At 40.7% G+C, this 27447-nt stretch overlaps 1 protein-coding gene across 1 annotated transcript in view; it reads left to right on the top strand.

Moving 5' to 3' along the window:
• Window positions 1–14788, top strand: part of NUAK1 (NUAK family kinase 1) — a 45643-nt gene extending 30855 nt beyond the window's left edge. The window contains exons 3-7 of the mRNA XM_021536077.4: window positions 1757–1908; window positions 3187–3252; window positions 9076–9195; window positions 9498–9630; window positions 10705–14788. Coding sequence (XP_021391752.3) covers window positions 1757–1908; window positions 3187–3252; window positions 9076–9195; window positions 9498–9630; window positions 10705–11858 — 1625 coding nt within the window. The 3' untranslated portion in view covers window positions 11859–14788. The remainder of the gene's footprint in view (window positions 1–1756; window positions 1909–3186; window positions 3253–9075; window positions 9196–9497; window positions 9631–10704) is intronic.
• Window positions 14789–27447: the final 12659 nt, after the last annotated feature.

The raw sequence follows: 27447 nt of genomic DNA, 5'->3' as shown, positions 1-27447 counted from the left end.
TTTTTGTCTTCTTAAACAAGCCTGTACCTAACAAGCCTTTCTGAGCTTAGAGAAGTGAATGTGCACATTACTGTTTATTGGTAACACATCACAGCACCTCCCTGAATGACATGGGGCATGTTCAGTTTTTCCCAGACAGTATCAGTCTGTCGTTCTTGGAGAGGATACTGTATGTATAATCCATCCAGAGACGGCTTTCCCAGTTTCCGAAGTTTATTGCTAATGAGGATGCACATAGGATGTAATTGCTGGCAGAGGCCTCTGCTTCGGGGTACAGTGAGGCCAGCAGACAAGTAAGCAGCCAATTTTATCTGGCTGTTTGCTCTTTCTTTTATCAGAGCTGTTTGGCTGGGATTCAGGGGTGTTAGAGTGAACTGCAGAGGCTTTGGCTTGTAGATTTGAGTGACAAGGTGTGAGAGGACATGAGACAAGGCCTCAGAGAAGTAAATATCTGTGTGTTAAGAGAGGTAGCTTCACATTTCACTGCAAAAGCTGAAGCTTAATTCTGGGTTTTTTTTATATCAACAAAGACTACTGGCTGAGCTTTGATAAAGAGATATAGGAAGGCATCATTACAGTAGGGCTGGTCAAAACTAACATCTGTTTGTCATAAACCCTTTAACCTCATTAATTTGTATACTGGCCTTGCTGCCAGTGTGATCAGTGCTGCCACAGTTAAAAAGAAAAGGAAAATCACCATGTTTTCATATAGCAGTGGTTACTTATGGCAGGTGCAGGAAGTTTCCAGTAGGTTGCAATGGATTTTTGGTCACAAAAGAGAAGAACTATTTAGCAGCTAGGAAACTACAGCAATTCCAGACTATTAACAGCCTGCTTTACTAGATTAAATATTAGTTATCTGCCACTCACAGCAAAGTCCTTGACAGCATGTGATGCAGCAAACTCTCAGCCCTGAAGAAGAGCCGGGCTGTGATGTGTATGAGATGATTTTCCTTGCTCTGCTTACGCTGGTGTTGTGCATTGCTGCCAGCTCTGCACAACAGACAGAGGATTACAGCATGCAGTCTGTGACATGCAGTGGGACATGTGGTAGGGGCAGTCGATAAGGTAGCTGGAGGAAGAGTTGGTTGCATGAGACGGGGTACAGAGCCACACTGACAAGAGCTGTACAGCTCTGGAGGTGCTGCAGCCACAGCAAACTCAGGTGGCCATGCCCGCCATGCTGTCACACAGAGTTGGGATGGGGGAGGACACATCTATCAGTTCACTTGTTGGATTTTGGTGGAAGGTGAAAGCCAACCAGCTGTCATTTTAAGCCAAATGACAATCCTGTATCAGTTACTGAATACAAGAATTTATTATGCCTTCTATGAACCCTTTCCAAATTATATGAGGGCTCCTGTCCGCTTCTGTCCTCTGGCCTCAAGTGGGCTACTTGTATAAGGAATTCTGTGCTGGAGCAGGAGCTGTTTTACTGGCATAAATGTCCACCTCACCTCACTACGATAAGTTGACTTTACCACCTTCTGACCCCATATTATTTGAGAAAAAGAGGTTTGTGTAGCCATTTGAAAGAGAGGATAAACTCAACTTCCTTCTCTTGGTCTGAGATGTTGTAATTTTCCTCTGGTAAAAAGTAGTTTTGGCTTTTTGCAGTGGGATTTGTTAGTACATCTTTCTAGCCTGCAGTGGTGGTCTAGGATGTGGTCAGACATCCCAAGTCTTCACTCTTTCAAGTGTCAGTTTTCAAATGTATTGAATCAATTGTGGTGTTTTTTTCTTTTCTTCTGTGCAGTGTTTGAAAATAAAGATAAGATTGTTATCATCATGGAGTATGCAAGTAAAGGAGAGTTGTACGATTACATCAGTGAGAGGCGGCGATTAAGTGAAAGAGAGACAAGACACTTCTTCCGACAAATCGTCTCTGCTGTGCATTACTGCCACAAGGTGAGCAAAGGATTTCATGGTGAAAAATGCTGTTTCAAGGCTGATTACTGGCATATATTTCAAAGTATGTCTGAGGCAACAGCATTCATTATTAAGTATCAGTGCACATGATTTTATCAGTACAACAGGAGATCTTCATTAAAAGCACTACGCTGAATCCACTGCCTTTTTAAAGACTAATGATGTTTTCCTGTGCTATGACAGATACCAGACACACCCTTACTTTAGGCCTACTTTGCATTTTTGCCTTGAAAATAATTCTCCTGTCATTTAAAACCTCAAAAATTACAACATCAACTAAAGAAGGCATCCCATATAACCTCTACAGCATTAATATTAATACATTCAAACAAATGTTAGTTTGCAATTTGAATATATTATTAAACAACTTGAGAATAGGAGATACAATATATGAAATAAAAAGCCAAGAGAAAGCTATGAGGTTCATGCATGAGTTTTAGTACATACTCATTCTGGATAGGTAAAAGTAACTTTACCAGATGTAGCAGGAAAGATACCATTTGCTAATGACCTTATCCATCATGGTATCCACTTGGAATGACAAGTCAAGCAATTAAATCCAAGGTAGCTGACTGGCTGTCATCATGGACATTTATCCCTGTTTATGAAAAAACTGCATAGAGCCAAAACTTATATAGCGTTAAAGGCAATGAGCAGCTCACACAATTTTAATTTGAATTCTTAAAACACTTAAGTCTCTACTTGAATTCTGATAAAAAGGGGGTTTCTCAAAGTCCTCACTGCATAGAGCTGAAAAACTGCAGTGCCATTCCTGATACATTTAATTTTCCCAAGTTTCTGTAAAGAAGGTTCTGACCTAGACCCTAACATTTACAATCCTATGGGATTATAACTCTCCCAATCCACGTGGCTGCTCATTGGAGGAATGAGGGCTTTTGTAGGGGCTAACGTCATTGACAGATACTGGTTTCTGATGCCTGGGAAGAACATCCTGCTTTCACACACTGGGGGCAGGATCCAGGATGAAATTAAGTTCCGAAAAGACACCCCCCAGCCCTCCACCCCCCACCCCCCTGCTGTTTCAGAGTGTCTGTGGGAGGACAGATTCCAGTCATTCTTCCCTTAACCACACACCAAGTGACTAATAACAGCGCCTGCCACTAGTCACTGGGCCATGAGTGTTATGACAGTGAAATCAGCCCTGAAATGTAGATGCAAAGACCACCCTGCCAGCTCACCTTTAATTTTCCCAATGTTTTCTCACGCACTTCTCTGTTTTTTTCTTCCTTGTTTCAGAATGGTGTTGTCCACAGGGACCTAAAATTGGAAAACATTCTTCTTGATGACAATTTTAATATTAAGGTAGGATTCTTTTTCTTAGTTTCTCAGAATGGATTTGCATGTTTTATAACATTTTTACCCAAGGTATTAGAAGAGCCATTGTTATGGCAACAGCTACTAAGCAACAGTATCTGGCAAGAGGCTCAGAGTTTTGGAGGTTGGGGGAAGACACCACTGATTCCCAGTAATATACACTAAATGAAGCTTTGAATACTTTGGAGGAGAAGGCCTTGTCCTGCCATGCAAAAGCCACAGTTCCCAATGCAGTATCTTCCCACTGATAGAAAACAGCAGAGCATTCCATGCAATTGGGCTTATTTTACAAATGATATTATTGCTGGCTACTTCTGGGGCTAGGAAAAAACTGTTCTGATCTACAGGGTTCAAGTGCCTCCTACAGAACAGTCTGGATGTTCTTTTGATCATGGCTGGAAAATAAGCAAATAGAGTTGCAAAATAAACCTAGTAAAGCACATGTGCTTCATTAGGAAATGGCCTTGGAACTTCAGATACAAACGTATACTTTGGATAGTGATGTCAGTGATGTAATTTCCATACCATTTCTCCCCAGTGAAAGCAAGAGAATGACCCTTTTTCCTGTCTTTTCTTTTTATTGTTTATAGTTGTTGTACAAAGTTAAATAATACAGAGATTTAATTTCCAGAGTAAAATCCTACATATATCCTATCTATATTCCTCTATAAAGTAAGTGTAATTTCCAGGTGGCTGAACCTGTTTCACTTTCACCTTTGTTTCTCCTTGGGTAGCTGGATGTAAGGGTGGCTGGATGTGCTCATCCTTGGGCAAACAAGCAGAGGGAGGAACACCAAAGAGTTTCTGCTGATGCTTGAGCATCCTTGTTTAATTAAAAAAGTAATCAAGGCACTAGCCCAGTACCTAAATAGCCTGGGTCTTCCTTTTGTCTCCCCTGAAAGCCCTGGGGCTGTAGGCACTGCCTTCTGTGCTTCACACTGGAGAGATCGTCTTCATTTTGAGCTGATGTGCAATGGAAATGGAAAGTAACGTGGTCAATGCCATCTGTGTAATGCTGATGACAGAAGCTAACTTGGATCAGCTAGTACATTAAAAGCACATAAATATGTGGTTTCCAAAAATAGTCTTTTACAGAAGGCCCATCCAATGCAATATTTGGATGTTTTGCTGTTAGCATCCAGCATTGGAGCAGAACTCCTCTCTCCTGTTCTACAGGGCTGCTGTCTGCAGCAGCCAGAGCCTTTCTCAGCAGTACTGAAAACAAAAAGTAGCCTTTCTAGGACATTGTATACGAATCAGGCTTCCGCAGGCAGGATGACCTTTCTTTCCACATTACATGCCAAACTATCTTCCCAGCTAATCAGAGAATTCTTGAGAGAGAAGAGGAATTTGTGGAATTTGCTAGCTGTGGAGGGCTGGATCTCTGCACCGTGGTCCTCATATGCAAAACCAATTACTTCCTCAAGCCCCTGGGGAGCTGAGCTTTGTCAGACAGAGCTCCGTTCCCGCCCCTCTCTCCTTTATGGGAGTTGTTCTTCTGTGGGTAGAGTGGAAGGATAGGGCAAGTACAAGTGGCTTTGTCTGGTCCACACTTGGAGCTGACCCAGGGGCTTCAGAACCAGAGATGCCATAGCAAGTGGCATTGCTGTGGAAGAAATTCAGGTAGTTCTGCCTCCTCATGTACCTTCCAGTCATTTGGACGTCTTTTTCTTGAGGGTTTCCCTTTCCTGTCTTGCATGGTGTTTAAAGTGCTGTAGGTATTTTTCATATTTCCAACCTTTTCTCAGCTACATCTCTTCAATGTTAAGGCCTCTGAGCAGGCAAGGCTGCCTTGACATGGGCAAGTGGCTTCTTGGCTGTCCCCTAGTCACTACTTGTGCAAAGGGTCTTATGATGCTGAAAACCAGACTGAACTCAGGAAGGTATTGATATTTCATATATCTTACAGTCAATAGTGTTTGAATTTGGATTGCTTCAAGAGGTGACTTCTGGTATGTTTCTTTTTTTTCTTTGTGCTCTCTTTTTTTAAACCTTGTGACTAAGGTCAACTTTGAATACTTGATGTTAAACATACAGCCACTATTTCCCTGGTGCTGAATCTTTGAATATGTTGCTGTGGTTTCTGTGTTACTTGCACAGAATTTCACTTCCCAATTTTTCTTTGTTTCACTAAACAGTAACTGTTGGCAAGGAAACACATATGGAACTGTAAATTATTTATTAGGAGTAAATTTATCAGGTCCTCATTCTGAGAATATTTACATGTGGTTTGTTCAGGCAGAAAAAAAATGCAGGGCTTTGGTATTGACTGAAGGCTTCAAATAGTCAGGGGAAGACATTTTCTAGAAATGGATTGATAGTCTTATTTGTACTTTCCTAGTATTTATATTTCATTCAGTGGATTACAAACACAAAATTGGTGGTTTGATTTTAAGAATGGGAAAATTAAAGGAATCCCTTTGTTCTTGGGTGCAATGTGCAATTAACATACATGTTTCTGATGAAGCCAGTGATCTATGCATTATGATTTACAAAAACATTTCGTAATAATTGAAGAAAAAATAGGATGTTGTAAAAATGGATCTCTGTATAGCAGCTTAAACAATACTTTTAAAACAGGAAATAAAGAGGACAAGTAATCCATTAGAAATTATTATCCAACCTAAAAGGGCCCCAGGCCATTTTACTTGTTACTACACTAACTTGGAAACCATTCTTAAGCTTTAGATAATTAAATTGAAATCATAAAGCAGTGTATGGAGACATAAGAAGGGATCTTTTCTTGTTTTTAAGAGTTGTGATGGTGAGTAAAAATCTCTGGAAGCACAGTTATGTTAGAATAAGGCAACAAGGAAACACCAGTGTCTGGAAACAACAAAAAGTACACATTCAGATGAGTCTGCCTATCCACAGGCCAGAGGTAGAGTGCAATGAGAGGAAAAAGGTGATCCAATCTGTGGTGTACTACTAGGTTTTTCAAGGATTTGTATGCAGTACTATTTCCTGCAGACTTTTACTGAAAACCACTAAATGCAGCAGACATAAATGAATCATCTGAGCTTTAAACACTTGTGAGACTGAACATCCTTGTTCACAGTAGGGATGAAAACGGTTCCTGGGCTGGGAATTGCAGCTGAAAGAGATGTCTAGCAGAGGTTGACGTAAAGGTGTGATCAAGCCCAAAATGATAGAAAAGTAGAACAATGCAAGTACAACAGTAACATAATCCTGCTAACTGCACATTCTCTTGGGCTGGTAAGGGGACACCAATCAGACTAACCACTAAAAACCCACAAGGGTTTTGTACATACAGACTAAGTGTATAGAATTGGGATTTACTTTGCTGGAAGTCTCACCAACTGCACATATATTTCATTTGCTTTAGGAAACCTAATTATTTCTCTATCTGCACAACAGAGAGACAGATTCTTAAGTGGGATAAAGCTGACAATTTCCATGAGTGTGAACTTTGTGGAATTTATATTCCACACTTCAACAATAACTTACATCTGGTTTATCATAGCTAACAATAAATATAAAACATATACTCCTGAAGCAAGAGGAATGGAAGTCCACTTTTCTGCTCCTCCCAATTTAGGAAGTTTTTTTAACTTTTTTGACTTAGTTCCATTTAAGTGCCAAGAACATGAAGTAATGTTGGCTTCTATTAATCTTGTTTTGGGGGGCATGACAATTTTAATGGGAAAAGCTGATAAACATCAGTCTGTGAGCATGGGAGTGGATTGTAACATAAATACTCTTTTCCTGAATGGTCAAAATAAAAACATGAATGCCCAAGTCTTCTGAGAGTTTCTTAGAGTGAACAATGGTATGTATCCCTGTATATATATATATATATATATATATATATATATATATAAATGCACATCCACATGCATTTTATACATTCCATGGTGTTAAAGGAATGTATTTTCATAAGGAATCACACTGTGCAGTGTTTGTCCTTGTCTTAGCTGCCTCCTGAACTAAAATAAAAATCAATGACCAGCACAAATTTTTAACACTGAAATGATCCCATTCTTCCCCTGATTGACAGGGCACACTTCATAAGGCTTAAAACCAACTTCCTGCAAGCCAGGCAGGGTGACTTGATAAGAAAGTGGAATTTAAGGCAATTAAGTGCAGTCTGAGCCATGAGAATGTGTTTGCAGACTGCAATTCTACACCAGCTGTTTTCAATGACATTCCAACCATACAATGAAGATTTTACAAACCACATTTATTTAAGGGTTGAATTTTCTGCTGTGGGTTGATAATACGCTGTCTGAGGGACTGAGTGAATTCAATCTATGAATGAACATGTTGAGATGAATTAAAACTAATGAACAGAAATCAGCTGCTCTTTGAGCAGGATGAATACAGATTGTCAGTGAAACACCTGCACAAGCAGAACATAAAACAGGGAAGAGTGAATCATGAAATCTCATATCTGACTTGTGACTTTAAAAACTGTGTAAAAAGGAAATATTAAAAATGTTTGTATTTCTAACATGAAAGTATCTAACAACTATATATATATTTATATCTGTTTAAAAAGCAGATACATGTTCTGCTTTTGTCTCAACTGTGTAGTTTTTCAGTGTAGCTGTACCAGTTGAGATAATAAAAGATTTCACCTCTTCCAAGAGTTCACTGAACATTGTAATTCAACAGGTGTTAGAGGCATTGATGATACACGTTTTAGAAAGCCAAGAGTGAATGACGGTGCTGGCAAGTCCTTTTTTTCCCCACTCACTTTGTGTTTTCTTGAATTTTCTCTGTGAAAATTCCTGGGATTTAATTTCTTTCTGTAGAAAATACATGAATAAGGTGAAGAAAAGCCAGAGAAAACTCCTGTCTTTTATAGCTACAATATCTTCTATATGCTTGTGCTGTATGTCTTTTATGTAGGCATTATGTTGATTGTGGGCAGTAATACAAGTATCTCTGGGAAGCAGAAACATTTGGGTTTTAAACAAGATGAAAATGAGATGTGTTGCCTTGTGCCAGAGAAACAAAGAAAATGCAGAAGTTGTGGGAGTATTTAGTGTTACTGTCCTCAGCCTTTGTTTTGTAAGAACAAGAACAGAGAATTGAAGTAAACAAAATATTTGGACCTGATCCTGCAATTCCTACATGGGCAAAATTCCCAACAGTCCCAAGGGAAGTTTTGTTTGTGTTGGGCAAGCCGGATTTGGGCCCATTGTTTCCAGTTAAGAACCAGACTTGTGTTTATTATCTCGTGATAGACATCTTGTGGGCTTAACAGCTCAGATTCCTCAGCTCCATGTCCCTGAATCTGGAGGAGTGAGTGACTGCCTCACTTTGCCCCTTATTCAGGCATAGCTACATTGCAGATGATTTCAAAAAATCACTTTTTTCAGTAATGCTTAGCTTCCTGCATCACTCTTGCATCCCTCCTCCTGTTGTATTTAAAGGTCCTGACTTTCGGCTTGCATGTGTGTGATAAGAAGGGTGGTACTATCTGCTTGCTTTTCTCTGGCAGTAATGACTATACAAGATGAAGAGCAGTCAGTGCACAGCAGGTTTCCCAGTATGAGATTATCTTTGCAAGCATATGCAGTTCATCCAGGATAAAATTACCAGCTGATGGTTGTGCAGTTGGTGGCCTCTTTGTGAATGGACCCAAAGCATCTTTGTACCTAATCAGGAGGACTTAACCTGTGAGCCCTTCTTCTCTGAGGGATCTTTAGAGAGAAGAGTAAAGTCCACATCGAGTTATCCCTATGGCAGAGACAAATATAGCTAAGTCTTTCCTGATAAAGGGTTTTTTTTGTTAGTCTAAGAAATCATTAATATTACAAATGCCTTTTGCAATTCTATTTACAGATTGCTGATTTTGGACTCTCCAACCTTTATCATAAAGACAAGTTTCTGCAGACCTTTTGTGGAAGCCCACTGTATGCTTCCCCTGAAATAGTTAATGGGCGGCCTTATAGAGGCCCAGAGGTAAGAAGGGTCAGTTTTTCTGTGGTGATATGGGTATGTCTTTGATGATAATATTCTTGAGAGGGAGTCTTAATACAAATGTTACTGTACATGTGAGTTCACTTGTGTCTGTCCTGTATTTTAAGTTCTTAAGCTGCTTCACTTTTGTTTACATTGTGTGTGGGTGGTTAGCGAGATGTTAGATACCATTTTGCCCAGCAGTAGGTGCAGCTGGACATGATGCTGCTCTTGTGGTGCAACAGCATGGAGAAGGGAAAGGATCAACTTCCCTGGGCTTCACATGTGTTGTGTCTGTATTCCAGGTTGACAGCTGGGCCCTTGGTGTATTGCTTTACACTCTGGTTTATGGAACAATGCCCTTTGATGGCTTCGATCACAAAAATCTTATCAGGCAGATCAGCAGTGGAGAATATCGTGAGCCAACACAGACCTCAGGTATGAAAAAGGAGGCATAGCCATGTACTCAGCTGATAGCAGTTCAGAATGGAGCATTTTGTTTGGCCCCTTCCAACATGTTACAGTGTTTTATTAGAATGATGTACACAAAAAAAATAAATCTCATTCTAGTGCTGAATTAATCTGTTAAAAATTCCCATCTGGATACAACACTTTCTAAAAGCCCTTTTGAAATTAAAGTTTTGTAGCAGATAGATTATCCTGCCTTGGGGAGCTGTAATGGGCTCTTTTAAGTAGATCTGTGGCACTGGAATGTCTGTTAGCTATTGCAGGTGGAATTGTTCAGACAAACTGGTACAACATACTGGTACAGAACAGTCCTCTCACTACACTGTGGGCTATCACAAGCAGAGAGAAGGTGAATGGTCAGAGCAACACAGTCTCTTATTAAAGAAGGCAGGCCAAAATCTAGATTAATGCCACTGTGTTCACCACATTGGCTTCTAGGATAGCACATTGAGCAGTCACCTCACAGAAGAGTAGCAGCTAAGTCTGACTCATTGATTATAATGACTCCTTCTAGCCTTAAATATCTATACAAATACTATATTTAAATGAATATTTATCTTGTATTGGTTGTTTGCCATTCCTTTCAATTTTCTGTCTTCTCGCTCTTTATATGGAAATAAACCTTTACAATACAAAGAAGACAGCATTGTTTAAGGAAAAAAGTAAATACAGAAACAATAAGGTGTAGATAATTTAAAATATCCCAATTTTGTTTTATTTCCCTCTACGTTTTGTTATTAGAGTCAATAGATTGGTGACTTCCTTCAGTAATATGGAACTATTCACTTTCTAATACAGTACAAACATTAATTTATTGGAGAGCCCAGAGTACATTTTCCAGAGTGAATCATATTCTTCTGATAAAAGATAGTGCTCAGAGGTATTTTCCATCGACTGATGGTCAAAGCTTTGTTCCTTTTCACTTTCTCTGTAGTATGGAGCATTATTTTTGCTCATTTGATCGTCTTCATGCTTTCAATTTAAACTGACAAACCTAAGAATGCCCATGTTCTAAGAATGTTACATGCCATTCTTCACCTATAGATGCTCGTGGTCTTATCAGGTGGATGCTGATGGTGAACCCTGAACGCCGAGCAACCATTGAAGACATTGCCAACCACTGGTGGGTCAACTGGGGCTACAAGAGCAGTGTTTGTGACTGTGATGCCATGCGGGACTCTGAGTCCCCACTGCTGGCAAGGTTCATTGATTGGCATCACCGTTCTACTGGCCTCCAACCAGAGACTGATACCAAAATCAAGTGCCTTTCTAAGCCCAAAGGTCCTGAAGTCACACTAGAGAGACAAAGGTCTCTGAAAAAATCAAAAAAGGAAAATGACATTGCACAGTCCATCCAGGAAGGGGGAGCTGAAAATGCAACCAAACCAACCTCCAAGAGACCCAAAGGCATCCTGAAGAAAAGGAGCAACAGTGAACATCGCTCTCACAGTGCAGGTTTCATTGAAGGAGTTGTCAGCCCAGTGTTACCCTCTGCTTTTAAGATGGAGCAAGAGTTGTGTAGGACTGGCGTGGCCATTAAAAGTGTTGTAGAGGGAGAGGTAGCTGGCAAATATGGCACTAAGCAGTCTTCACTAATGCCAAAAAAAGGAATCTTAAAGAAGACTCAGCAGAGGGAGTCTGGCTACTATTCCTCTCCAGAAAGAAGTGAATCTTCTGAACTCTTGGACAATAATGATGAAACAGTAAACAGTGACACTTCTCCAGGGATCACAGAGCCATCCAGAAATGGGTCTTACAGCCATTCCTGCAGGCGTAAGGGCATCTTGAAGCACAACGGCAAGTACTCCACCAACAGCACTGAACCTGCTTTGATTAGCCCTGACACACCAACGCTGGAGGCCATGGAAGAAATGGTCTTGCCTGGGGACGCATTACCTCGAAGTTACAGTCGCCCTTCCAGTGTAATTAGTGATGACAGTATTTTGTCCAGTGACTCATTTGATTTGTTGGATTTGCAAGAAAACAGGCCAAACAGGCAGAGAATACGGAGCTGTGTGTCTGCTGAAAATTTCCTCCAGATCCAAGACTTCGAAGGACTTCAGAACCGCCCACGGCCACAGTATCTAAAGCGTTACCGCAACCGTCTGGGGGACAGCAGTTTTTCTCTTCTTACAGACATGGATGATGTGACTCAGGTCTACAAGAAAGCCCTAGAGATCTGCAACAAGCTCAACTAGCAGAGGGAAGATGGGAAAAGGGAGGGAAGGGAGTTATTCTGTGTACCTTTATGCTGGAGTAAGCCAGGTCACTGATTTGCTGACAATGGTAGGTTTTGATTCAGAGGAGTTGACTGTACCTTCTTAGCTGAACTCCGAGTAAAGTTACCCCAAAGTCATCTCACACTTCTCCAATTTTGCGTCCTCAAAATATTTCCTACCTGACCAGAGAAAAACCTTTGGTCTTTGTATCTGTGGTGAAAGCACATCAGGAGCTAGCAGACAAAAGCATCAAGACTTGATGGCTCAAAGTCAAAGCTAGACAGAATTAAAACTGGAAGTGAGGGACACATGTTTTGAGAGATTTGTAATTAATATTAGTTAAGCTTTTTGAAGAGATGAGCTGAACTCTTCACGTCAGATTTGGATGCCTTTTAGAACAGGAGGCTTTATTTCCCTCTGAAGTCATTTGTCTAAGTACAGTGATTGCTCAGTGGGAATCTTTGGCTTGCATTATGCAGGACACCAGGTGAGGTGGTCACCATGGTCCCTTCCATCAGAGTGACCTGAGAGGCTCTGAACGTGTTCTAAGATAATTTGAGAGACTTGCCTCAGAAAAACCTCATTAGGTGTTTGTGGACAAGCAATGGAGCAGGCATTCATATCTAGACCTCCCACAGTATCCAGACCCATTGTTCTTCAGTGAATAGAAAGTTCTAAAATTGTTTCCAACTTACCAGCAAAAACAGAGCCACAGAAATTATAATGGCAACTGGAAGGAATGGGTGTTATCAGCAACAAAATTACCTTTTAAGACATTTCAACCCATATGTTTAATCTGTGACTCTTTCAAAATGGCCAGCCAGATGAATGCCGAGACAAAGATGGTTCTGACAAAGAGTCTCAAGGGTTAACTGACCCTCCAATTTAGAGTTCAGTCACTGTCAGCAAAAGGTGCCACCTTGCTGCTAGCTTGTAGTATTTGGGGGTGACAGTAGTTTGCAATCAGAATGTTAGGTATGAAAAAGGTTGTAGAATGTAGGAAATGGATAGAGGTCAGAAAGTTAATGGGACAATGCTTTTCTGCAAATGAAAATGTTTCTAGGTTGGTGTTAACGGAGCAGGAAGAATTGAATGATGAAATGATAATGGTAGATTTAATAACAGAGTTAGCATAAAGTTGTGGGCCTGCCTCTATCTAGTGTAGCTGGTACTGAGTGTACAATGATACCAGTTAGAAAAAAAAAGGATATGTGTTTGTGTTCTCAGACATATACAGCTATCCAGACCGAAGGCTTCAACTCCCATAAAGGTACCACATGGGTCTACTGGATTCCTGAATGTAAGCCTATGTCAGAAAGGCACTGTGTGTTTGACAGGCCTGGGCAAACTGGAATCTTCAGATGCATTTCAGTCTCATTTCCATGAGCACATAGCCCCTGGCTTTCTTAGAGGTGCACTGGTGTGATTAAATCACAGGTTTCAGCCGATGATGTCAAATGATCCACAGCTGCAAAACTTGTAGCCACACTCGTACCCAGAACAGAGGGACGTGGGTCAAGTTCTGGTCTCACTCCTGCCCTGTAACTGGAACTGAAAGCAGAGTTTGACCCACTCTGTTCAAAATTGTAGAGATGGTGCAGAAACTGAATAGAATTCCTCTGGGGATTCCTTGGGAACTGAGGATAAGTCCATATATTGTTGGCATCTGGGACAGGGAGCTATTTCACTTGTAGATTCCTCTTATTCATTGTGTCATGGTACTTAAGTCTGCTGGTTCTTCCTAAAAATCGAGTGAGCTACCTAGCATAAAGATGAACCAGCTTGAGTTTCCTAAATCAGTTAATCTGCCTCTGTGGAGAACTTTTACCTTTTACTTATTCACTTACACTGGACCAAATTTGACTCTGAAAGAAATGGCGTCAATACCGCAAAATGTCTGAGAGATGCACTCTCAGGCGGTCAAGTGAAATCTGGCCCACTGTCATTTGCTCAGGAAGGGCAACTGCAGGTCACTTCTCTACAGATGTGCACCTCTCTGTATGATATTCAGATGTCTCATCTTCTCTCACAAGCCCTGCATGTGCTCTTTTGCCCCATCCCAAACCAGCACCCCATTTTGCAGTGTGTTGAATTAACAGGTTTGCTGTGGTGCATTTTAAAACAACTCAGCGTAGTCTTCATGGCCTTTCTGAAACAAGGGTGGATGTGCCTTGCAGCCAGGGCTTTAAACTCATGCCCTGGGTGTAAGAGCTGCATCTTCAGCTGGTATGAGTCAGTGCTGACCTGTGCAGTGCTATCCAGTGCATTGCACCTTCCCTGCACACGTGGCACTAAACCTTGAGTGAAGTTACAGAGGTTTCAGGAGGAAGGGAAGGGAGCTCAGCTGGCCGTGGCAGGGAAGTGAGGAGCACCCTGAAGGCTCCTATCTCCGAGGCTTTTGCCCAGGCCTGCTTCCTTGTGTACAAATGTGAATGAGTGAGTGACTGCTTGCTGCCAAACTGGAAATGTTACGTAGGGAATTACTGGCATGTTACTGGCATGTTACATGTTTACTGGCATGTTATCATTCCTAGAAGAGAAAAAAAAAACCAAACTTGACTGCACATTGTTACTATTAGTGTTGTGATTCTTATTTAATTTTTTTTTGTAATACAAAGTCAACTTTTTTATTTGAATTTGTCTTTTTTTTATTTATTGGTCTGAAAGCCATTTCAAAGTTATAATAATATATTTGGTGTAATTTAATTGGTGCAACATTATTTTACAGCTCCGGCCAAAATTGTTTGGTGTTATTTTTTGGGGTTTTTTTTGTTTTTTCTCCCAATCCTTGGTTGGTTTGAGCTCTACAAGGCACACAGGGAAAAACGCTGGATAATCACCCGAAGTGTTTGTATTTTTAATCTGATACTGTTTTTTATTAAATAAAATGAAATTAATGTAACTGTGAAGAGTCTCTCTCTCCCCCTTTTCTTTTTCACTGTACATCAACATGAGCCAATGCCAAATGGTAATGAACTTGTCATGCAGAAATACAGCAGCATCTCAGCACTTTGTACCAAGTTGTTTATGCAAACCTCCTTAGCTCATTTGTGCATTTGAATATAATGTGGGTGGCCACAGAGACTCCCTTGCTGTGAAGCATTTGGCACTGCAAAACACACAGGGCTTTCAGCTCTAGAAAAGTTTTGTGGAGAACAACTGGCTGGGGATTTTCTCTTGACAAATGAGGTTTGTGGGCCAGGTGTGCTGTAGGTGAGACAGAGCTGGTTGAGCAGACAGAGCACAACTCATTTGTAGCTCAGAGACAGATGGTCATGGTCCTTTCTCCTCCTCATCTGGGAAAGGGACAGTTTATTGACAGTGTTTTTGTTGGTAAAATGTAGGGGGTTTGAACAGTAATTTGATCAAAAAAGACTGATGGCCATTCACTGCTGTCGAGTGTGTGTTGATTTTGGTCAGATGGCTTTGAACAGACAGAGTAATCAGCTGGTGAGAGGGGGAAAAAGGGGAGTCAGTTTTAATTTTTTTTGAATTCCCATGATCACCAGAAGGCTTTAGATTGTTTTTCTTGGAAAACAAGTGGGCATCATAAAGGAAGCTGGGTGTTAGGTATGCTGTGTGTGCTGGGGACTTGTTAAAATAAAGGAAATGGTTGGCAATGTCTTCGTATTGGCTCTGAGCAAGACACCATTAAGCTTCACCCTTGATGCAGCCAGCCAAGATACCTGTGGTGTATATTCTGCTTTTTTAAATTACAGGCAGTTTGGTTAAGATCCAAGGTTTGGATATTATGAAGAAAGAAAAAGGCTTTAATTGTTCTAATTCATTTTATCTCTCTTGAGCTTTTTAAAACAAGAAGCCATGGTTGTAGCTGCTAGATTAAGAGCACTTAAAACCCAGTGGGAATAAAGGGAAGAAGCCAATGATGCAGAAGGGTAGGCAGGCGTTAATACATTACAAAAGGAATTATTATCTGCTGTGTGCTAATTGAGTCAGGAATTATGAGGTGTATAGTCAAAGCAGCATGCCTGTTCTTGCACCTGAGGTGAATAAGGTCTAATTGTGCTGGTGGTGGAACATATACTGCAAGTCTCTTCTGTAACAGCAATTATGAAACAACCTTTTTCTTTTCTTTTTTTTTTTTTTTAAACACACTAGTTAAAAAGTGAAGCTGAGGGTACACTATTTGTTCCATTTTAAAAATAATGACTTTTAGAAAGTTCTGGATGGCTGGGCATGCTGCACATTTGTGGCAAGATCTGAGGAGTAATGTAGATGTTTGTACAGCTCTGAGAGTGCACAGCTCTGTGGTGGGGTGAGAGCTCAGAGTTTTCATTTTCCTATTTATTACAGAAGATAAGTGCAGAGCAATATGCCTTAGTTGAAGTCACATAGTAAATCTGTAGACAGACCTGGTGTTCCTTTATGTTTACTGCATAGGCATTCCAGTGGTTCTCAGAAATTATTGAGTTTTTATGGTTTGGGCAAGACAGGAGCAAGGAAACGAGAGAGGAGCATTTTTAGTTACTGCAGACAAATTTGCAGATAAATTTGTTATTGACTTCATAAGCGTGTACAATAAAACTTTGCAACAGCAGAGCCTCAGTTATAGCTACAGGGTAAGTCATAACCAGCCTAATGAAGGGAGATGTCTGATACTCATGTAAATTTTGTATATATATAAGAAGCTTATCAGTTTGATTCAACATTTACCTCAGTGATTCACAGCTCATTTTAATGCACTGTTTCTGGAGACAAATCTGCAAGAATGCTTTTGTTGAGCCTGTAGACACTCTGATGTTTGCTAGCATCAGCCCAAGATCTCATACCTGTTTGAGGGTTACTCATTTCAGTGTTTCAACTGAAAGTTTTACCACAGCAGAGTACAAGCTGGGTTTCCACTGCCATTATTGGTATTTAGAATTCAAGTGGAGCCTTTTTTATTGTCTGGTGGAGCTGTTTTTTCCTCCTTGCCAAACCAAGACATCCTTCTCATAAAAGACTGAGTAATTTGTCTGGAGAAGCAACTTTTTTGGATAGATGATCTGAGCAGTTTTGTTTCTGGCTATCTCTCTCTATTCCTTGCTCCATGCCCCATATTTCCTGAATTTTATCAGTGCAGAAAAACTTTGATTTGCATGTCATCTGGCCATATAGAGCTCTGAACTTTAAAGGAAATTATATTTATTTGCACTGATGCTTAATTGCTCCTTGGAAAAGCATTTTACAAGACAATTCTACGAATCTCTAGAAGACTCCTCATCCCAGCCCAAGTTCGCAGTGAGTGTTGCACCAGGTGCAGGACCATGAAGGAGTTAGGCAGGTGACTGCTATCAAAATAAGGAAATCAGCTGTGGGTGCTGGCTACAGGTGCACTTCTGGATCGGGACATCACCTGACATCATCATTTAGCAAATCATCTTGACTGCCAGTGTGAACTCAGGGTTTTTTGACATAGCACTTCTGAAAATCTATGCCCAGTCTGTGACACAATGAGAGCACTGCACTGAAGCCTTTGTTGTCAGAGACCATGTGGGAATGTTGGCATCAACCTGCTTCAACATTTTCTTTTTTGCCTTTTCTCCTTTCACTTTATCCTATTTACTTAACACAAATAAAGCCTGTCTCTGTCTCACATAGTCCAAATCCTGCTTGCTGTCCAGTTTAGCTTTGCTCCGTAGACTGCATAAATGTCCTGTCAGGACAGTGGGTTGAACTTTTCTCCCAAGGTCCTTTTGCAGCTCTAACCCTGGCTGTGGCATCGTTTGGCCTCAGAGGCCATTGAGATCCATCTCTGCAGTGCTGGCTCCAGCACAGGTCCTTTGCAGCAGGCAGCTTTTCTTCCAGGATGCAGAAACTGTGGATGGAGCCCTGAGCTAAGCGCAGGGAGCTCTCTGAAACAGGCACCAAGCTATGGGACAATTATAAAGCTGGGCTGCCAGGACAAATGGGTTAAACTGACCCAGTAGAAATCCCTGGAAGATGGTGGTGAGATTATACCCTTCCCAGCAGGAATCCACTAAGAAAACTATGCTTCTTTCATAGGCTGGGGAGATGCTAATGCATTTAGAAATATGAGGAAGGAATAACTGTAGAAGGACTGTCTGAAAAGCTGTGGAGGAGGGAGAATATTTCTTGTGGCTCTGCAGTACATAGAGTTTATTAAGAAACCCTTCCAAATTTGAATCTCAGAGATAATAGGACAAGACATACTTTAAATAGAACCAAAGGGAAAACAAATTCATAACAGATGTTAGAAAATATGTAAATATATATTTGTATTTACATATAAAGTCCTAGGCCTTGCTTGCCAGGCAAAAATGTTAGGACCAGAGTGTGTGTCATCATCCCAGCTGCACTGGGAATTGTCAAAAATATTTCTTTAAATGCTCCTTCAAACTCTGTTGTTCTCTTTAGTTGCACAGTCTCACAGCTTGACAATTTAATCAGAAGATTCCTTGAGACAAGGGATCTGCTGCCTGAGAAGAGATCTTTGCTAAATTCCCATACAACTCAGTGCCACAAGGAATGTTCAGTTAGCTCCAGCCTTGAGAAACCCTAAGGTAGTTAAACTCCTTGCATTCCCAGTACACAGTTGTGTCAGGGTAGAAAGAGGCAGTGAGTAACAGTCAAGTATTACATCCCCAGATGGTGCAAACTGATAGTGACCCAACCTGGACAAGTATCCAGCCTTAAAAACCAAATTCCTATCATTGTGAAACTGTGACTGGATTGAGTGGAAATAGCTTCCAGCCCTGGGTGCTCACCATTTGACCCCTCCATATGAGGAATTCTGTATTTTCAAAGGTAGTGATAGAAATACCTTCTTTCTGAGAAGCCAGTTTCAGCTGCCTACACCTGAATTTTTGAAACTTATGGCCACTATCTTCTCTCTGTGACCTCAGCCTTATTGGACCTCAGTCTGGACATTTCAAAAGAGTGATACTCTGAAATCTTGAGCCTTTCCTTAGCTGTCTGGGGTCTTTCAAAACACTGACACACCAGGGCATTGTAAAATTCTGAGGAAATTTAACAGTTCTTCAGCTGAAAGGGAATTTTATCATTAGTGGTGATTTTTTAGGAAATCACAATGTTTTTAATTTCTCAAGAGTGTACGACTGCGAGTACTGCATAGAAGACAGGAAGCTTCAGCTCCTTAGAAAAACAAGACCCTTGCAAAGCTTTTAACAGCCCAGAACTTAAGTCTTGCAGTTCAATAAATCTGTCCTTTCCTAAGAGAAATGATGCTCTGGTCAAGTTTCTAGTGTGGTCTTATCCCAGGTTATCCTACCAGATTAGTCTGGGTGGGCACAGAAATTGTCCTCTTGACATTAATAGAGAAGTCACAAAAAGCCCAGATGAGTAGCACGTAAACAATATCACCTGGCCTATGAAGAAGTAACTGCAGCTACTGAAGTAGTAACTGAAGAAGTAACTGAAGCTGCTTTTTACTAGAGCCAGAACGTTGTTTTCTGAAAAGTTCTAAATTATTATCCTGATCTAGCAATTACTTAGGCAGGTAACTCTGGAACAAACAAAACTATTGATGATTACAGAAAATGCGGCAGAGTAGAGGCAACATTTTGTCTTGGTGAGAGAATAGAGGGACAATCTTCTCTTGCACTGGATATGAGTGAATAAATTAATTTCTTCCTACTGTTCCATGCTGAAAGTGGAGCAGATTTACTGGACCCTCCCTTATTTCTTTTCCCAGGGCAAGTACAAGTAGTTAGGTTTGCTCACAAGAGATGCAGATTTGTCCCTTGTCACCATTTGCAGCAGGATCACAGTTGCACTGAGAATGGGATCCTGCTGGCTGACATGTTGAGGGAGAGCCCTTAGAGCCCCTCCTGAGAGCCCTAGGACAAAGGCAACTTTAGCGTGAGAGAGGGATCAGAGCCCTTAATGCGCTTTAATGGGGCTGCCAGGGACAGCTTTTGTTAAAGTTCTGCCATGCAAACAAAGGAAGATTTGCATATTTTCCCCTCTGACATCAGCAGCTCCCAAGCACCTGCAAAATTACCCTAGCCACAGAGGGCATCTCTAAAAATACTTCAGAAAATACACGTGTTGAGAGCAGACCTGATTGCTTCAAACAGCAGAAAAGCCTTTTTTGACAACACACTCACTAAAACTTAATTAAAGCTGTGCTGTTCCACCACAAAGTTACCTGGCTTTTCTTCTGGCAAAGCTGGTACTGAGACAGAAATCCCTGCATTAGTTTATCTGCCTTGTCCCTTTAAACCTTTTCTTCTGAAGAAGACTTGGTCAAAAGCTGAAGCAAGGTCCTCCAGTTATAGAAACTAAGCTCAAGTCAGTTTGAGGAACGGAACAAAAGTGGCATCAGTTTTGATCAGTTCAAGCTTGTCCACAATGCCTGCATGAACATTCCATGTGCCAAATTCCCAGAAATACTGTGAGGCCATACTGAGAAACTGCCCACTAAATGAAAGTATGTTGGAAGCATCAGAAGGCTCTAGATTAATTTAGCCCCCTGCCCTACAGTATACAGTCCTCACCACATACAAACACTTGGTTGATGGGTTTTTGAGAGGACAGTAGAAAGCCTGCAATGCTTAAAGGAGAGATTTGGGTTTTCACCACTAAAGCATCCATACTGTCCTTCACATGCATGTGAATAGAAAGCTTTTGTTCAGATCAAGCCAAGAAGAAATAAACTGTTGTTGAAAGGTCACTTCAGTTTGTTTGAGGGGTGAGGAAGAGCTGGAAAAAATAAACTGATGTGGTCTTCTTACCAGTGATTACAAATACTGTCTTTCATCAGAACAGACAAGGTTTTGTTAGAAATATCTCTTTTTCTGTTGGATTAATTCATTGTAGATTCAGGACAGAGATTTTATAAAAGCTTTAGTTATCACAGTCCCTGAGTGTCCACTTGAGGCACCCTGGGGAGGTTTGATTTTTTAGAAGATGAGTGGCTCCTATGAGGACACAGCAAATGTAGGCACTCATCTACCTTGCAGGTCTTGGTGGTTGTTTCTTTGAGTGGTGCCTGTCAGCATCCAGGAAATTATGAGTTCAGCTAGCTGTTAGCAGAGGAAAGATATCCATTAATCTGTTCTCTATTGAGAGCTGGAGGCTTTACTTGGATTTCATATTCCACCATGACATGAATCTACCACTACATTGGTAAGCAACCAAGTCCATCCTCCAGCAAAGCACCACCACTTAATTATTAAGAAGAGTTTTGCTACTACTAATGCATTCATTTTAAAAGGAGGGTAGGCAGTGGGCCCATGTGACATTTCAAATGTAACTCTGCCAGGATTTCCTGTAGTTTAGTCTTATGACATTTTCCCCCTTATATCTCTCATATGAACCCTGATTCACTAAAGTGCTCTTATAAATAACTTTCACATATTTAAAGGTCAGCCTGCCTGTTCCTTGCTGACTCAGGACCATGGCTTTCTATCTGACAGTGAAATTCTACCCAGGAAAATCCCCAAAGGTCACTTTTCAGTATTATTTTTTGACATGAACTCAAAAAGGTTGGCAAAAATGTTTCAGTAGTGTTTTTCCTGAAAAAACTGAGCAATATTATACATCTTTCTGCAAATATGAAGCTTTGGTACAAACCAAAGCTTGCCTGGCTATGTCCTCTTTTCTTCTTCTATTTTGAGTATTTATTTCTGCAGATAAATGGTTTGCAGTACTCTTCATATAAGTGGTCATTAACAAATCAAAGCTGGGATTTTCAAAAACAGTCAGCATAAGCCTAGCTCTACTCTTGTTCAAGTTACTGGCAAAACCCCTAGAGATGTTATTTTTCTTTTTCTACAGATAGCCCCTCATAAGCCTATCCTATATCCAGAAGAGAATATAGGATTATAGGAGTTATTGCATAAGGAATGGACATTTTGGCAAGATAGTAATGATAACCCTGATCTTCTTTTATATAATTATGGATTCAGAAGGAAATAAAACAGCAAGCATAGTGATGGAGAGAAAAACTGAAAAGATTGTTCCAGTACATCCAGGGACACTGTCATATTTGATTTTGTAGCCCATAAAATCTTTCCTGCTGTAGTGGACACCTAAAATGAATGGCTTTATGTGCTGATTTTTCTTTCCCAAGTGACATAGGTAGGCTCCTTAGGTTATGGTTTAAACTTTTTTAAAAACCCAAGAAAAATAATAAAGCTGACCTTTAGCCTTCTTGATTTCTTTTTAAATGCCAGAATAAAGGGAATAGTCTTTGAGGGAAAGACGATGCAAAGTCTGAGCTCAAAGCAAATGGATGTTGTAAGGAGTCTTTCCTCACCTCTTTCCATACTGGGTTTCCCTGACCCTCCATGGTCTTTGTAGCACTTCTAGCACCAGCACAGGCTGGGCACATCAGCAGCAGCCTCCCTGCAAGCCCACACCTTGCTCCAAAAGTGCCATCACAGCCAGGAAGCCTCCAGGATCCCTGTTGTGTTTTCCCTCGCAAATATCCTCTGCACCACACACACCTTGAGCTGAATGACTTCAGGGATCCCCTGAAGGGTGTTTTTGTATCTTCTTCCACCACTGTTTTGGTTTTTTTCCCCTTGAAGCATAGCCTGCTGCTGCTCATTGTTACTCAAAGGCCAGGGTGCCTGCACCATGTGTTTTCCTCCAGTTTGTTCAAGCTAATCTGATTTCTGGATTTGCAGAGACAACATCAGAGACCGATTCCTAACTGGCCATCCCACCCCACAGTTCCTTTCCCTTAGACAAAGCTAATTCACACCTTCTTCTGGCACAGGCAATTTGCTTTAAGAGTAGATAGCCAAGCTCAGGAAGGAAGGAGTGGCTGGGGAGACTGGAGCAGTTGGTTTTTGTGCTGGGAATCCCTGCCAGGCTGCACAAAATCTCTCCTGTTAGCTGAGCAAGGAGGGAGAGTCACTTCGGGCACCTCAGACCTGCACTAACCTGCAGAGTTGGCAGGCACTGCCCTGCCTGCTGCATCCAGGTGGACTTCACTCGGTCGAGTGTCTGCTCCTGGCTGCTCATATAGCTTTTTTCCTATATGTTAAAACCAGTAATGTTTCTTTTATTTTTAAAAATATGAACTTAAAAAAAAAATCAAACTGCAGGCTGCATCTCCCATGCTGTTTGATCGCTGCTGTTTGTGTGGGGCACACTGCAGTATATTGTGGGAGCCCAACACGTACGCAGCTATGTAATTTTTATGTGCATGTATCCCAAAGTCATTCGCTGAGCACAGCTCTGATCACTGATGTCATGATTACTCATGCCAGATGTCTCAAGGTGGCTTTCAGGCCTTTTGTTCCACTTTCATGATGACTATGGAGAGAGCTTGCAAAGGTACCATCATCAGCCAAAGAAACGAAAATCAGCAATGATTTTGGCTTCTGCCAGTGAGCAAAATCTGCAGTTCAGGAAATTCTGAGCTATTGTAACAAAAGCAGCTCCCTCTCATCATTTGCATTCACTGGGACTTGGATATTTCTCTCAGCTTTTCCACACTTGAATTTCTTATGAATTTACTGTGAGCTAAACCAGAGAAACTGGAGACCTACATAACACAATCACTGTCTCAGTGATTTTGGGTACAGACACATTTTCATAGGAAAAGTTGTGAAAACACTATAAGACACTGAAAAAAAGAATTTTTTTCTAGCTTCCCTTCAATTTATAATTAGAGCACTTAATATAAATTTCAAAATACCAAAAACTTCAAGCAGCCATGCAGATCAGTCATTCTACAATTGTATTTAGAGGAGACTTGAGAATTTGTACATGAGAGGCCTGAAGAACAAAGACGTCTGCCCTCAGGAAGGATATTAATATTGAAGGAGGCCTACATTTGAGCATGCTTCTATCCCTGCTTCAGGAGATTTTCTTCCAGCAGGGATTTTCCTGCTTCAGTTGCTAATTTCCCTGAAGGCATTTTGACAAGTAAGATGCCTCTTTACACTTTTTGTCATAGCCCTGGTATTTGAGGGAGACGAAGTGAAAATCTACAAATCTGTGTGCATACAACAGAGGAAAGAGGTGTTAGTATATGCTTAAGGGCAGACAAAGGATTATATTGTAATCTGTTCATTTTGCTAAACAGAAGTTGTACAGATTTACTAGATATTACTTGTGTTTGTTTAAATTAGTTTATCTTTTAAAAAGTAACCAGCCTTGGTACAAACATTCCAGCGGATGAAGAAGCAATTGCATTCCTTGGGAAATTGTTTCAGTCATTTATTACTAATACACGAAGCTGAGATTTTCAGAGTCACCTTGAGAAGTGGGCAAACCAAGACCTGGAGGCAGTTCTCCATATGGAGGAATTTCTTCAGCCTTTTGATAATGCACCTCTGGAGCCTAGATGAAATTAAAGTGCTGTTAAGTCCCTGAAGTCTTTTGATCTCAAGGAGAAATTTAAAAATGGTTGGAAAATATGAACACTCAATTCATGTTTATTGTGTGCATTTAATCAGTAAGTGCAAAACAATGCTCTGGTTAAGCTTCCATCCAGTCCTGTGGGATGCATATGATGGGAAATGCTTCCCTGTTGTTTACCTAGATCTGAAAAATGGGGTTTTGGCATCCTGTAGAAAATGCTCAGGGAATGTGTGCTGGGACATTGGAGCACTTGTTTCACTAGTGCCAAACAAACAAACAAACAAACCACCAAAAATTCCTGGATAATATTTTCTAATTGTTTTTGGAAAAAAAAAATTCCACATCAGTTAACATATTGTCATGACAGGTAAATTTATTCCCAGCAGTATTCTACTGTTCCAAGTCTACCCACAGAATGGTCACAAAATTCCTAATTAATCTCTTACAGCAATTAGCTTTGAAAGTACTCTGCTGGGTTTGAATTTTGTGAATATTGACTGATATAAAAATTCAAAGAAAACCCTCAATTATTTGACAGTGGAGCTAAGTCTTGGTTACAAAAAGCAAAAAATTGACCTGGACTAGAAACCATCTCTGACTTACTGTCTGATTTTCTGATGCCTCTTCCTTCTGGTATCAGTGATAGCGTGTGAAAAGTAACCACAAAATATGTAGCTTCATCATACCAAAAAGACACGTAAGTAGGAGAAGGGGACTGGATTTCAAGAAAGCAAGCTGGATTTATGGAGGAAGATTAAAAAAGCTAATTATGTTTAACTTGGCTGACAGACAGCTAAAAAAGGGGATATGATAACTGCCTACAAATATTTGAAAGATGCATAATACACCAAGGAAAGAGGGAAATAGTTTGAGACAAAGTCTGGTAAAGCAAAATTTAGGCTGGGTAGAATGCTAACAATGAGACCTATCAGACTGCAGAAAAATTTCCCGAGGGAATTAGTCAACACCTCATTAAAAAAATACCTTGGACAACATGCACTGAGGGGGATTGAAGGGAATAATCCTTCAGTGAGAAAGCCAGGGACCAGTGAGCTTCACAAGCCACATTCTCTCCATTATTGCTCCTGTTTTCAATAGCATATGATTTTAAAGATTTTCCCAACAATATTTTTGAGGCATGAGACTTTTATTTCCTCCTTGACTAACAGTAGATGGAGGGAAATTCTCTTTGAGGCAAATTACTCTTTGTATGGAAAAAATTGAAACATCAAGAAAAAGTCACCATATTTGGAATGGGAGCAGTGGAACACACCAAAATCTTGTCGTGCCAACCTTCCCTGTCCCCAGGAAAGTTTCAGTGCAGCTGACAGGAGTGCCTCTCATTGGAGTGCCATAGAATTTGAGACAATCTGGCTTTTGGATCATGTATGAAGCTCCTGTTCAAAATAAGCTCTGTGGTGGACTTGCACTTGAGCAGCTATCCTGCATCCAAAGTAAATCTGCCTTGAATCTGTCTTTTTCTTCTAAATCAGCTAATTTGATTTTGTCAACCCAGCTCCAGAGCACTTTTTTTTTTTTTTTTGCAATCTATAACTGCCTTCACTATTAGTGGTTGTGTTTCTATGCCAGAAATACCAGCCTATATTTTTCCCCAAGACTGGATCCCCTTCATGATCTACCACAGCTGAGACTTAACATAGCTGGAGTGGAGCAACTGCAAATCTACTTAGCCTCAGTGTTATGAAAGTCAGTGGAAACAGCTGATGCCTTAAAATGAGAAGGGAACCGATGTTTCACTGCACATTTATGCCGATGTAACTCCTCTGCCTCATACTAGGATAAACTGAAGCTAGGCAGCAGTGAATCAGACCTAATATATTTAGTACTTGTATACGAAATTTATGGGGCACCCAGTGACATTTGCCTTATGTATAATGGTAACAATCCCAGCAGGATGATCTAATCATTCATGAGGAATTATGGTACAGTGTTGGAGTTTATTTAATGCTTAATGTTCACAATAACCTCCAGCATTGATTTTAATCTGGTTACTGCTCACATTGTGAAATAGATCTCTGAGGAGCAGCAGCAGCAGCAGAGGAGATCAACCACATCCCATGCAGTGTGGCATATATCAGCAGTACAAGGCTGCACTGTTTGTCTGACAGGCAGAGGAAGCAGAGTTGATTCACACACCAGAACAATCCCTCTCACCAAGACACTTAGGAATGCATCAAAGGAAACTGGTCTCCTTTTGCAGGCTTCCTCTGAGCAATGGGCTTACTGTAAATCAAAGGCTAAAAAAATAGCATTTTTTAAAAATGGTGCCCTTGACAAATGGAGCAGGAAAACCTGTGAAAATTTGGATGCAGCAGAATGACTTTTCAAGGAGTGCATGCCAAGGTGTTAATTTTGCAGTATGTCCTTGGAGTGGCACATTTTTCTGCTTCTAACGTATTCCCTCCAGGAGGAGGCCGAAGCCAAGAAAGGTTTGCCACCTCCAGGAGATAGACTGTCCTTTAAAAAGAACCAATAATAGAGGAAAAAAGGAGGAAAGAATTACATCCAAGTTGGTTTCCCAATTTCTAAGGAAAATGTTCCAAATAAGTGAATGAGCTTTTTATAACCAAAATCGCCTTCTGGGGTCCCTCTAGCGTGGTTCATGTTCCCTTTAAGCCATTTTCACAGCAAATATTTCCTGAGCAGGAAGGGCAAATTGTTCTGTTAGTGGAATTTAGTCACGAGGTTTTAGGGAAATAAAATTAATATTCACAGCTGTTGTGTCAGTGCCACAGGGAAGCAGATTCACGAGGATGGCTGGTTTGTATCCTGTCCAGCCTTCATCCAAGACTGGCGAGCTCATTTTGCTAATTTTCCCCTAGAGAGATCACTATTTTATCCCCTCAATGACTTCTTGAGCTACTTGCCTAAAACATGTATTTACATGGCATCTGTTTGTATGATTGATTGTTCTTACGCCTTGTTGCTTGGTAGCGGCTTAAATATTGCATTAAAAAAAAAAAAAAAAAGAAGCATAAAAAAATCCTTCCTAGTAAGTTAAAGTTACATCAAGGAGGTTCTCACATTTAACAGTCCTGTGACCACATATGACAACTTGGTGAGCAACTGGATCCATCCAACTTGTTTGCCTTGGGCTGTCAGAGAAACAAATGACCATGGACTTTTCTTAAAGATGCTTATAGCAGCGTTTTATGTGTCATGGGGCAACAGCCAAGGCTCTTGTATTCTCCAGACAAAAGCACACAGCCTGTGAGCGCTACCGGCACAAAGCTGCTTTCTGGCT

Source organism: Lonchura striata, chromosome 1A, assembly GCF_050655825.1.
Source record: "Lonchura striata isolate lonStrDom1 chromosome 1A, ASM5065582v1, whole genome shotgun sequence".
Lineage (NCBI taxonomy): Eukaryota > Metazoa > Chordata > Aves > Passeriformes > Estrildidae > Lonchura > Lonchura striata.
Note: the sequence above shows the minus strand (reverse complement) of the source record. Positions and strands in the feature narration are given on the sequence as shown.